Below are 14,113 nucleotides of genomic sequence, written 5' to 3' on the forward strand. Positions count from 1 at the left end.
TTATCCTGGTTATAATTCCACCCTGGTTATAATGTCCATTGTTATAATGCCCCTGGTTATAATGCCACCTTGAGTATAATGCCACACTGATTATAATGCCACACTGGTTATAATGCCCCTCTGGTTATAATGCCACACTGGTTATAATGCTCATGGTTATAATGCCACCCTGGTTATAATGTCCATTGTTATAATGCTCCTGGTTATAATGCCCCTCTGGTTATTATGCCACACTGGCTATAAAGCCACACTGGTTATAATGGTCCTGTTCATTATGCCCCTCTGGTTATAATGCCATTATGGTTATAATGCTCCTGGTTATAATGCCACCATGGTTATAATGTCACACTGGTTATAATGCCACCATAGTTATAATGTCCCTCTGTTCATAATGTCCATGGTTAGAAAACCGCCCTTGTTATAATGCCACACTAGTTATATTGTTTTCCTGGTCATAATGCCACCCTTGCCATATTGCCACATTGGTTATAATGCCACCATGGTTATAATGCCACAATGGTTATAATGCCTTCCTCGTTATGTATAATCGTTTATTCCTCCATCGTGAAGAGTACTGAAAGAGACAATATTTATACACTTATTTCAGGAATTTCACGCATATCTGAGCCAGTAACACGGGTTTGTGTTTTTAACCAAGCAATAGTCACAATGCGTCATTGGAACACAACTTTGTACATCATGGTGATGTATTTTATGCACAGAGTGGAAAACTCAATCAAGTCCTCATGGATCAGGGGAAAGTCGAATGTACACGACAACAGGCACTGAGTAAGTTCAGTTGGTTCATGTTGTGAAGTTTCACGCTGAATTCAATTTGCCCAAGACTGATCAGGCCCGAGTTGTATCCGCACACTACAACGGCGTGAGTCATGTGTCATCACACATCAGCCCACACCGATGACACTGTTCTGTTTGACATAGGTCTCTCATAGGTCACACTGGTTATAATGCCACATTGGTCATAATGTCCATGTCCCTGGTTATAATGCCACACTTATTATAATGCTCATAGTTATAACGACCCACTGGTTATAATTCCCATGGTTATAATGCCACACAGGTCATAATGAACCACTGGTTATAATATCCATGGTTATGATCTGTCAGGTTATAATGCTCCACTGGTTATAATGTTCATGGTTATAAATTGTAAGGTTATAATGCTCCACTGGTTACAATGTCCCACTGGTTATAATGACCATGGTTATAATGCCACCCTGGTTATAATGCCAAACTGCATGTAGTAGACATTATTTGAAGGCCACATGCAACGTAAAACACAACTTTGCAGTTGCCGAAACAAATCATCAAGAATGCCAATTCAACCTAGATCTAGATCTATGACTGGGTCGGTCTACCGAGGGCTTCGTTTCGAGGGAAGTAAGCCCAAGTACAAAATATTGCATTTTTTAATCGCGATTGTACGCTTATAATTTTGTTTATTTGTTAATTGTGTTTAATAAAGTGATAATTATGTTTTAATTATGTTTGATTTTTTGGTTGCATGTGACCTTTAATTGGTTAATTGACATGACACAAATTAATTGGCCACACTCATGAATGCTTTAAATAGTCTTGTAATCCCTGATGAGATACTCTTCCTGCCACCTACAACAAGAAGTCATCTGCAACCCCAAGAAGTTATCTGTAACCCCAAGAAGTCATTCAAGGTTCATTACAAGGGACAAGAGCTCAGTCACCTTGTTGATTCCTTAGGGCCTGTAACTGTCCTACCTGGTTTTAATGCCACCCTGGATACAATGCCATGTTTTCTCATAGGCAAATGGTGGCATTATCATCAGGGTATCCTGGATTAATTTACATTTCATAATAATTTCTGTCTCCGTAATATTTCTTTCATTGACAGTAAAACCTTTAAAGTATTTACTGACTTGCAGTGAATAAGGTTACACAACTCTTACACAAGCAAAAGAAATCGTTTTATTCTCCTTACATCTGCAGATATCTGTATTGCACAATGTTGAAATTGTATTTTATAAATGCTCATGATAGTGCATGCAGTGATTAAGGTATCAATGTTTGTCATTGTAACAAAATGTAATTTAGAAAGTAGCTAATATCCCGAAAATTTACTATTTTCAGAGTGCCAGATGGTATCAGAATTCTGATTAAATCAATGAATTGAGGTATGGTTTGACTGATAGCACTGATCGATGTACACAGAGGACAAAATTTCATGGTAATCATTTTTCTCAAACTATGATGACTATTTTCTATACTGCAATAGTGTAACTGTATGGATGATGTAAACACGTGGCCCATTCTTATTTAGTATATTTTAAATATATATTCCGAGAATTAAAACTTGATGAAATCATATGAAGAAGTGTTGATCAAAACCTGAAATTCATAAGCAATTGCTTCAACCTATTACAAAGTAAGGGAAGTATAACACAATTTAAATCCGCATTCGTGGAGCGCCAAAGGATGTCTGTTTGCGAGAGATGTAATGGTACCTACGATTGTGTTACATTGAGGTCAGCGGCAGCATGCATGAGAACTATTTGTTAGATTTGGATGTGGAAATAGCTGAGACGTGTCGTTGGAAAAACAACATTTTGGCTGATAAATAAATTGAGTTTGCATAATGTTGTTTCTTTGGAACGATGAGACTTACAATGCCTCGTGTTTTGACGCTGCAAATGCCGAGACGTTATACCGAGTTATTTAACATTTTAGCAGATCAAAATCAGCCATTTAACTTTTCATGCATTTTGTTTGGCTTTGATACTGAAGTGAATAAATCCAGTCCCTCCATTCTCATGAAGCAGGCAGAAAGTATCATCACCAGGGTCGTGTAGTGGCAAATTTATCGCAACACATTGCGGTTCAGGTATCGGTATTGCCATTCGTTTTGCGACATGTTGGGAACTAAGGCTGCATAAAAATTAAATGTTTCTCGGGCACATTTTTTTCAAAAGTAACTAGAGCGGTAGGACTATTTATACAGTTTGATAGAAAAAAACAAAAAGACGTGAAAGGAAGACATTTTTATTTTTTTCGCTCAGAAATACAGTTTAGGAAGTTTCGCACCTGTTAATGAATTGTAGATACAGTCACACTCATTCTTAATACACTCATGCTTATAGTGGACAAATGGATGTTCGAGACGCGGCCAAGTCAAAATTATTTTAAATAAGTGGCAATAAAAATGGTTAAATAAAAGTGATGCGCGGATGCCCGAGATACTTTTTTGTATTTAGACTTAATTCTTTGACAGTGCGACACTAACTGTGCATGTCAATTCTGTCTTCTTCATTAAAGCCCCCAAACATATGTTATGGTTCTGGTAACAACAGTCTCAAAACAAGGTTGCGTAGTGAGGGATTCCGTTTTCCTGTTTATACAATTATATTATGACCGAAACAATAACAACAAACAATAAAGATAACCATACCTTATATGCGTCCTATACCAAATATACCGGTTTCTGAAAAGGTATTGCAATACGTATCGTTTGAAAACTCATTACGGTATTTACCAGTTATTACCAGTCCTAATCTTCATGCATGGCATCCAAACTTGATGCTAGGCATTTGCCAGAGTATGTTTATTGTTTGGGGGTTTCATACTCTCTGACGTTCAGTGTCGATACGGCTCGAAGGTAAATGTTTCTGTCAGTAGCTATTTTGTTTTGAGTGATAGTGTAAGTGCTACCTAGGATTCGGACCCTCGCTCCCAGAGTCAGGTACTTCAACGTCTGCTATATGAGAATTTGTTTGGGTTGGCAGTGTATAGTGATGGCAGTTCAGTGGAGCGCGGTTTTACAACAATATCAATGCCGGCATCTACCTGTATATCTCTTCAGGGTTTGTTAAAAGAATGAGGTCTTTGTGTGAACAAGCCAGAAGTGTCTCCTGAACGCTTTGCCTATGGTGGCTATCTGGGTTACAACGTCATCATATCCCAGTTGAGAAGACTGATGCTCATGCTGTCGATCACTAGATTTGATTAATTAGGGACCGCCGCCATGTAGCTGGAATACTGCTGAGTGCGGCGTAAAACTATACTGATTTACGCTTTGCCGTTTGTGTAATACTTTTAAGATAAACATGCTACATTGGCAGGAACAGTAACTGTTTTTTCATTAGTTATTTTTGTCATTCAAGTACGGTCCGAATGAACTGGCTAAGCGACAGATATGGGTTGAAGAGGGTGTGTGTGTGTTGGGGCGAGGAAGTGTACGATGCCTTCAGTGTGCAAGTTAACACATACAACATGCCGCATTTTACATGTAAACTCCTCTGCTGTCGCTGTCTTGTCGAGAAAACATTATGCGCGTGCCTGCACGCTTGTACGTGTGTGAGGTGTGTGTGTATTGTATGCGTGTGTGATGTAATGAGGACGTCTGTTTGTTTGTGTGTGCCTCTCGCTGTGCATGTGCGTCTGCTTGCAATAACCTGGTCTTATGGTTCAACAGATTTACAAATATAGATTTCGTAGAGTGATCTTGTGCACCATACCATTGCGCGATAGACTATCTAGTAGTATATCTATATATAGAGCATGGATAATACATGTTGAGGCTTTTAAGCGCTGTATTAAAAAATATCTGCATATAGACTAGAGTATAATATGAATCAGAAAATTGTGCGAGAAAGACAAGGAGTGTTACCTTTAAGACGAAGAAGTGCGACTACACGTCAAACCGCAAGCGTGTACATGTATGACACTTAGAACCGGACATGAGAAAGTTGACCCACGTCGTCATCACGTGATGATTACCATGGCAGTCATTGGCTAATTTGACATCCTTGTCGCTGATTCAGCGAAACGTACTTAAAGTCTGACAATATTGAGTCCCAGTCCCACAAAGTGTTGCTGCACAAAGAAATGTCGAACTGTTTCCGGGGGTGACTTTCAGAACTGCATGTTAAAACTAACAATGCAAACATAAAGTTCATGTCAGAGTGTGACGCTGCGGGCTCTAACATCCATCCACACAATCACAATTAAAACAATAAAAAATTAAAACTCTCATGTGTGTGTGTGTGTGTGTGTGTGTGTGTGTGTGTGTGTGTGTGTGTGTGTGTGTGTGTGTGTGTGTGTGTGTGTGTGTGTGTGTGTGTGTGTGTGTTAAAAAAGGCATATTTATGTGTTGTGGCCTCTGCTATAACGTTTTCATTGTCTTTGGAATGAGTGAGTGGCTTTAGTTTTACGCCGCTATTAGCAATATAACACGGCGGGGAAAACCACAGATGGGCTTAACGCATTGCACCTATGAGAAGAATCGAAACCCGGTTCTTCGGCCTGGCAATCCAGCGCTTTAACCACTAGGCTACCCTGAGGCCACTTCTTCGGAAAGAATGCTGAGTTAGCACCCAATCCTTGGAACAATTATTATCATATCTTGACATCTCTGGTCTGACGAGGGCGGAAGTGACCGAGTGAGTGACTATAGTTGTACGTCGCTTTTAGCATTATTCCGGGCGGGGGATACCAGAAATTCGTTTCACTCATTGTACGAAAGTGGGATTTTGAACCTGGATCTGCAGCGTGACGAGCGAACGCCTTAATCAGTAGACTACCCCCAATGACCCTCGAGGGAGGAAGTCTCTCGCTCTCTGGTCCACTAGATCAAAGATACGGTCATTCAAAGGGACGAATGATCTCAACATCGAAATAAATTACACACATGGATATATGGAGATAGTAAACACTCGAACTCCAGGTAGAACTCTTATTTCGATATATCATCGCTAGTGTGTACTGTGCAACCGATGCGTTGAGAACTTGGATCACGTGATATAACATCAAGAACGACATAATCCCACGTGACTTGCCTTGACGTGGTGGAGGTATGGCATTCGGGTATGTGTACATGTTTTTTTCACCAGTTTCAAACAAAATCTTGATATCGTGATCACTTTCCTGTTTTTCTTGAACATATGGGACAATGATCCCAAAGTAGGCACACTATTTCACTGTATATGATTTGATCCGTGTCCTGTTCTAAGAGAAACGATTTTGTGTTACTTGAAGGATTGTTTGGAATTCATTCTGTGTTACTGTTTGAATATGAGACTGGTTTTAAAGCGAGATTTGTTTTAAACTGATTCCTGTCTTCCCGTTCTCGTAATGTTTTGGTGTTGTGTGTTGATAGTAAGACCCGTGTAGGGCTTCTCGTACGTCTCGTCCGGATCACGTGATGTGACGTCAAGAATGTCATAACTCCCTTTTGAATCGTCTTCAGGCAAGGACTGTGTGGTTGTTAGGGCCGAGGTAGGTTTGTCGAGCAAACCGTCTTGACCATGTGATGTGACGTCAAGAATGTCATAACTTCCAAGTGACTCGCTTTGAGTCTGTCCACATCCGGCGTTTTGAGCAAGTGTCTCTCCTTCACGTGATATCGGTGTGATATAACTCCCACATGACTCGCAATGATTTTCTTCACATATCGATTCTGAAGTTCCATCAGCGAACGGTCTGTTCGGCTCCTTGTCTTGGTCATTTGATGTGACATCAATAACGTCATAATCCACACTTGACTGATCCTCTAGACTGTGTTGCACATTCCCACGCGAAGGAATGTCATTAAAGATATCATCATACGCATCTTGCTGCAGTGTTCTTTGTGAGTGTTGTCTGAAAGAAAATTAAAATGAAACGTGATTTTTATATTTGCATATACAAAATGTTGCAATGTTACAATGCATATCGTTTAAGTGATCTGTCTACCAAAGGATTAATCGATGACTCTTGTATGTTAAAAGGTATTGTTTATTTATAAGGACACTGAATGCTCATTTAGAATTCGGAAGATAACATAACAACGCATGCCATGGATTTAAAACTTCATTTGCAACAGGACGTTTATGGGCTACGTCTTACCCCTTGATAAGGTGAATGACAGAATATGATCAGTATACATGTAAATAGGGTAGTACGTACGAAAGGTAAGTGAGATGGAGTTAAGGACTGAGATATACAGAGCAAGGACATCAAGTGACATGATTTGACGGACATGTACAGAGTTCATAGAAACGAAGTGGTGTGTTTATGCAACGGATTTGAACAGAGATAGTATGTACAGAGTGTCCTTAATTATATAGAAGTCGTAAATCCATACCATGCATTGATATGATGACTCTTGTGAAAAGTAATATGATGTTTTCCAAATACCATCAGTTTAAAGAACTGACAGAAAGTTTTGCAAGTATAATATAAGTATGTTAAGTGATGCATACTGGCAGATCAGCTCTCTCTAATCGTATCGGTGATACAATGAATGTACATGCATGCACACAGACGTACGCTTTTTGAGTTGTTTTTTTAAGCAAGTGAAATACCGAAACATTTGATTTTTTGGGATACATTTACTGACACAAAGAAATACGACATCATGGCAACAATTTTATTACTCTGTTTATACTCATAATTGTATACGTCATCTCTAAAATTTCGAAGCGATCCGCCCTTTGACAGACACATTCCGTCCAATGTCAAGTTCATTCGTACAACCAGTTTGGTGTGTCCGTGTGCAGATTAGTGTGTGACGAGTATGGTTCGTACATCTGGCAAAACCGATTACTTGGTTTCGTATGCTTTGCCTATTAACCACACACCCACACACCCACACACATATATATATATATATATATATATATATATATATATATATATATATATATATATATATATATATATATATATATATATATATATATATATATATATATATACACACACACATACACACACATATATATATACATACATATACACACACATATATATAGACACACGCACACACATATATATACATATACATATATACACACACACACATATATATACATATATATAGTTGTCTCTCCCACACACGATCATTTACAGACCGACTTCCAGAAAGATGGAAGACATTTGCATTGCGTGTGGCGTTAAACAACAGATAACATAGTTTGACGTACGACATTTAGTCTTTCACACACCCAGAACCTGTCATGATATACGTTTTAAACGAAGGAGTATTTTACATACTGAAACTGTCATTCTTACTCATGTTATAATATGCATATTTTAATGTCTTATCTCTGCCGTTTATCTATTTAGATACGTTTATGACATTGTCATATAATGCTTTAAATTTGTATTTTAGTGTTTAGTCTCTCGTAAATCGCTTGGCGACTGGTTGTTTATTTTTATAACTTTGTAAATCTTTATGAACTGTAACATAACATGTACGATAATAAGACGATAATAATGAGAGATAACAATGAGAGATAATAATGACAGATAACAATTAGAGATTATAAAGAGAGAAAACAATGAGAGATAATAATGAAAGATAACAATGAGAGATAGCAATGAGACGATAATAAAAGTCTCACTACGATATGTTTATACTGACCGATGTCTCCGGACGAGGAGCACAGCCATTACAACAAGCAGTACTATCACAGCGGCTATTTCCGTCCCAACAACACCAGCAAACACAGGATTGATCCCAGGCCCAGATGTGTCCACAGGGACTGGCGACAGAAAAAAAATGTTGTCATTTTGGTAATGATGCCATGGATTGACTGCTTAAGCTTAAAGGAAAGCCTAGCTGGAGCGTTTGGCATTAGAAACTTATCACTTGGGTGAAACCAACGATCATGGGTTTGTGAAACATTTTTAAGGCTAAATATAAAAGTAAAATGTTTCTCGGGCATGGCGCTCCACTTGTATTTGTGCGCGATGATTTTGACTTCGCCGCGTCCTGATCATCCATTTGTTTACTAAAAGAATGAGTGTCTGTAAGAACGAGTGTGACTGAATCTAAAATAATTAACACGTGAGTTCATTATTAAAAAAAGTCCCACCGCTCTCGTCACTTTTAAAAAATATGTGCCCGAGGAAACATTTATTTTTTTTATCCTGCCTAAGGAATCATATTGTCTGTTTTAGGTGTTTCTAATCGCCAACCGCAACACCACGTGAGCTGGTGGAGAAAAATATGAAAAAAAAATAAAATAAAATAAAGATCACTCGGCTTTAATCTTAAAATATAATTATGAATTGGACCAAGCAGCTTTGCTTAGAAAATATTTTCTTAGTAAATAAAGATGAGGAAAGTTAAAGCTGAACTGAGGTTTTCATAAGTTTGCAAGAATAAGGATAATGGCATACATTTTTTTCACAGTCAGAAAAACTGAGCCGGGAAACCTTTACATCAATTCACGTCAGATTGAATGAAATTACAGGAAAACACAGAACAAAATAAGGACAGTCTTATGTCTTGTGATTGGTTATCATATATGAACATTTTATGGTAACGAATACGTGTAATATCGACAAAGAGACGAACTGAAGCCATTCTTTATCTACAGTGGGTCTTGTTGCTTCTGTTGAACGTATCTCCATCGCAGTTATCTCCCTTCCATCCCAGAACACATGTGCATGTGCTGTTCACGTCGTCACAAAGGCCCTCGGTGCAATTTTGGCTGCAGAGGGTCCCACATTCTTGTCCATAGCGGCCAGGTTGACAGTCTTTTGTGAAAGTGATATCATCATTAAAATCTCAGACTTCAATAAACAGAAAATTGCAAAAGAATTACAAATGAAATGAGGCAAGGCAGCATAATAAATCAAGTTTGACTTTGAAGTTTGATCTAACTAAAGGTAGATACATATGACGTTCAGATTAAATAAATTATTCTTGCAGGTTTTAAACAGTGCTTTAAGTGCTTTAAACAGTCGCAATGAACAGATCTCTGAGTGAGTGAGTTTAGTTTTACGCCGCTTCTAGCAATATACCAGCAAGCACGAAATGGGACAACAGAAGTGGGTTCCCACATTGTACCCATTCGGCAAATCGAACCTAGATCTTCTGCGTGACGAACAAAGTTTTCAAACCTCTAGGCTACTCCACCTGGACGGTTTTAAGTAAATAGTAACTTGTAAGTTTTAAGTAAGCATGCACTCTATTTATTTCCTCAAACACCCTTTGAAAAAATATATAATTTTAAAGAATGATAAATCCTATGGCCTCACCTTCGTACACGTACATTTCAATTAAGCCCAGTTTGGACGCCATCGAGTCTGTTCCGACGAGTATGATGGTGGTGGCGTTGACGACGTTCCTGCAGGTGATTCTCAGCGTTGTAGACGTTACCCAAGTGTTCATAGCATTACACGGCATGACTGTGTCATTGTTTGTGGTTGTCATGACTATTTCCTGCGTTCCTATAACCATGGAAATAGGAAAGAGGGAGATAGTACTAAAGATATCATGATGAAATGGCATTACCAACAGGAACGTTCATTACAAAGACCTTTGGGTTCAAACACTCTGTACACATAAGTTTCACGCTCAAATACAGTAAACTACACTCTTCAAAACATCAACCAACATCTTTTCCTGATTATAGTTATCGATACAGCATCCTTTTCCCCTGACCTGCACGTGTATTTTTCTTTGCATGTTTTCTTGGTGACGTTCAGGAAAATATCACTTTGCAAACGCTTCTAAAACAAGGACAAAGGTTAAAGCAGCTCTGTTATGGTGTTATGGCGCTGAAGATGTTTACTCAAAGGAGACTTTGGGGGGGGGGGGGGGGGGAAGCATAATATATTTTTATTGTTTTTGCCGCAGTTACACGAGTCCAATATCCCAAAATCGAGTGATGCGTTTCTTTTTGTGGAGAGTTTACGTTTGTAACCAACACGCTTGTAACAAACTGACGGATACTAGGAACTATGTTTTTTGTGTATTTCATCTGCTGTTTTAACGAACTTTAATTAGTTCAACGTAACTGTTATAACAATATTATGTTAAAAGCAGCTTACAATTAGTCCCACAGAAAATGGCGAAGAAATTTCTCACTTGGATGGTATACTTTTAACAGTACCGTAATTCGGTGGCACATTGACGTCCACCCAGACTATCCAGGCAGGGTGTTGTAACTCCACGCTCCGTGCTGAGTCCGTATCCCGGATGGATGGCGTTAAAGAGGCGGCAGACGTGACACCGTCTACGGCAGAGGATGAACTCGACGAACCTCCTTCAGTGAGAGATGGATTCACCGGACCGCGGGACTGTGTCGTTGGTTGGTTACTGTCAGGGGCGACTGTAAAATGTGAATCACGGTTGAATTTTATGCGCAACATGATATGTACATTTATAATAGGATTACTTATACAGCGACCTCGCACGTGCATGCTCTAAGCGTACCGGCATGCTCGAAGCGCATAAAATATGGTTGGCAGTAGTACCCCGGATAACCCAAGCTTCCCGTGAGGCCCAAGAAGGTTAATAGCCGAGTAATTCACTCGCCAAAAAGTGAGACCAGATGTGTCACACGCGTTTCGTTGTGGGAGAGGAGTGCAGTCCTAGAAACTCTCACGCAAACAGAAGTCACCCGTGGCCAGTGTAATTCTTCCAGTGATGACTACACGACACAGCGAATCGAGGATTTCGTTGGCATTCTGAAGACCACGAAGAGCTGAATCATTACTTTGTAACAAATTAAAACCAACCAGGCTGCTGAACTGTGAACTGTTCCAGATTTTGGTCTGGTCGTTGTCTTGAGTACCCTTTCTTTATGGAATGAGTGGAATTGAATTTGGACAGTACATCGAATACGTTGGTTGGTCGGTTGATTAACGCCACAAGCAGCAACATTCATATGGCGACGGTCTGTATATAATCGAGTCTAGACTAGACAACCCAGTGATCATCATCAGTCCTGTCTCAGCATCCTTTCCTGAGCTATCAGGCAAGGGATACAGAATATGTCAATGGCGGATGCTGGACGTGCAATACCTGATAACCTCAATTAATTTCAATTAATGTATTTTACTCCAAATAGACTCAAACTAGGGGATGATCGGGATTAGTAATATTCTTATAATGAGTGAATTTAGTTTTACGTTGCGTTTTGGAATATTCCACGCTATAACGTTTAGGGACACCAGAAATATGCTTCAAATCTGTATGTGAAATAGTTTTGTGTGAAACAAAAATCAACAAACGGAAATGTGCTACAATTCTCAAATTTACTAGATTTTGCAATAAAAACAACACAGAAATTATATTAACTATTTGATACACTGCATTTTTTCACACTCAGCATAAACATTACTAACCAATTTCGTTGATGTCTTGAGGTTATCGGAATATATTCCACTGATTTTAAAAATAAAATTTGAGAGGTAGACGCCAAATGATTATATGTTTAATTTGAGTGCGCAAACATTTCAATGTATAAAGTAGTTTCAATAAAGCAGCGAAAGTCGGTGAAATAAGTGACGACATAGTGAACACAAAACAGCTAGTCGAACGGTTTTGGAGCTCTGGGCACTGCATGCGTCATATTATGACATCATATGATTGTTAGCGATACAGCTTCTCGGCGGAGAGTTTGGCGGTTACCGTGGCAGCGGGTGATATTTTCTTCAGCTGTCACCCGCCTGTGACGGGTGACACATAAACTTGTTAAAGCATCACTGACCAGTGAAATTAAAGAGTAAGATAAATAGTATATATGAAATTGGTTAGGTTTCGCATTATGGATAAACCTTTGGCAGCTCGTGTCACTGCATTATTCCTGCATTCTAACACATAAACATTTACTTTTGGGGTATGAAAGTGGAATACACAGAATATACATGTACCTCTGTTCACAAATCGTACAAAGACACTGAAACGCTCACCTGCAGTAATACAAGACAATATTCCTGTGACACAGATTAATATTATGCCGACCATTGTGCTAGCATCCTTGTAAGTGTCCCCATTTAACAGACAGAAGTATATGTCGATTTAAAGAGGTCGGATCCTGTGTTGAATCACTGAGAGGGTGGCACAAAGGTCGGGATTGGGGTAAGGAGAAGGGGGATGGGGGAGGGATCTTTGGTGTACCACACGACCCATAACACGGAAACAGCTCGTGCAAGTGGTGAGTCAAACAATGCACTGGTATTGTTGACGATGTTAAATAGTCCCTACAGTGTAGCACTTCAATCTGTCAAGTGCTATCTCTGTGGTTACTTCAGATCACTTACATGTAGTCGCTGTTATGAACAGACCCATGAAAAGTGTTTTCTTTAGTTTCCGCTGAAAAAACTCTACTTAAGCTTTTTAGAAATAGTTTTACCAGAACGTATTGACAAAATTCTTTTATAATACTGATAATAGAATTTTCAGATAGGCGTTACATTGTGCAGTGAAATACTCAATATGGGAGGCAACTCTGTAAGGCTTAACCTTACTACATCAAGTGCAACAGGTGCCCTTCGTTTGTTCACATGTCAAATTTGAGGGCTGAAGATGAAAAGAAAGCTAGATCTAGATGATTTTGCAAAGGCTGTGACTAATGCAAAAGAGGTATCTGGTAAGCATGGCATTCCTTAGTCTACAGTGTACAGAAGTTTGAAGTATATTCTGTCAAGAGTTGGGATTGAGCAAAAAGACAGGGACAGGGAGGCCACGAATCTACAGACTGTGTGTTGGGGAAAACTGAAGTGTTGAGAATACCAGATATGATACAATTAATAGAGGAAGTCCTCTTGTATGTAGTGATACCCATAGACAAGAATTACAAAGACTTTATTTGGTGACAAAGCGCGGGATTGACTCAACATAGATGAAAGATACACAAAGGAAGACGTTTAAACTGGCGTAGGGCTCACGACAATTAAGACTGGGATAATGTTTTCTTTTCTGATGAAAGTTCGGTCTGGCTTTTTCTGAAGTGTGTGAACATCTGTACAAAAGATGCCGTGAAACCTATCCACCAACGCCCAAAACCTAACCCGAAAATTTGTTGAGGCCATATATATGCTTCTTAGGAGGACACGTTGTGTTGAGTTGAGTTGAGTTTTACGTTGCACTGACATTTTTCAGACATAATATTATACACAGACATTTGGGGACACTGGGTTAGAATTGGTCTTCAGCAAACCATGCATGCCGTAGAAGGTGACAGACGGGATCGGGTGGTCAGACCCACTGACTTGGTTCACACACGTTATCGTATCCCAATTATGTAAACCGATGCTCATGCTGTTGACCAATAGATTGTCTGGTCCAGAATCGAAAATTACAGATCGCTACCATATAGCTTGAATATTGCTGAGTGGAGCCTTT

General features: G+C 39.2%; 2 protein-coding genes across 2 annotated transcripts in view; both read right to left on the minus strand.

The window, feature by feature from the left end:
• The window catches only part of LOC137291298 (low-density lipoprotein receptor-related protein 4-like), a 106,814-nt gene that overhangs the window by 13,477 nt on the left and 79,224 nt on the right, over positions 1 to 14,113 (minus strand). The gene's annotated exons all lie outside the window — the stretch shown is intronic.
• LOC137291078 (uncharacterized) lies at positions 5,122 to 11,651 on the minus strand. Its single transcript, XM_067822364.1, has 6 exons — positions 11,516 to 11,651; positions 10,875 to 11,093; positions 10,018 to 10,209; positions 9,352 to 9,513; positions 8,393 to 8,513; positions 5,122 to 6,627 (listed from the first exon to the last, which is right to left on the minus strand). Exons 1-6 carry the CDS (start codon positions 11,649 to 11,651, stop codon positions 6,090 to 6,092), a joined length of 1,368 nt encoding a protein of 455 aa, XP_067678465.1. The 3' UTR covers positions 5,122 to 6,089.

This window comes from Haliotis asinina, chromosome 7 (genome assembly GCF_037392515.1).
Source record: "Haliotis asinina isolate JCU_RB_2024 chromosome 7, JCU_Hal_asi_v2, whole genome shotgun sequence".
Lineage (NCBI taxonomy): Eukaryota > Metazoa > Mollusca > Gastropoda > Lepetellida > Haliotidae > Haliotis > Haliotis asinina.

What these genes read in the sequence shown, in the direction of transcription:
- LOC137291078 (XM_067822364.1), bottom strand. Translation starts at nt 11,651, where the DNA reads ATGAATGTTGCTGCTTGTGGCGTTAATCAACCGACCAACCAACGTATT. An exon ending in AAAATCTGGAACAGTTCACA is followed by an intron (nt 11,094 to 11,515) that starts GTTCAGCAGCCT and finishes CACATTTTACAG; the next exon opens with TCGCCCCTGACAGTAACCAA. An exon ending in CAATGTGCCACCGAATTACG is followed by an intron (nt 10,210 to 10,874) that starts GTACTGTTAAAA and finishes CCATGGTTATAG; the next exon opens with GAACGCAGGAAATAGTCATG.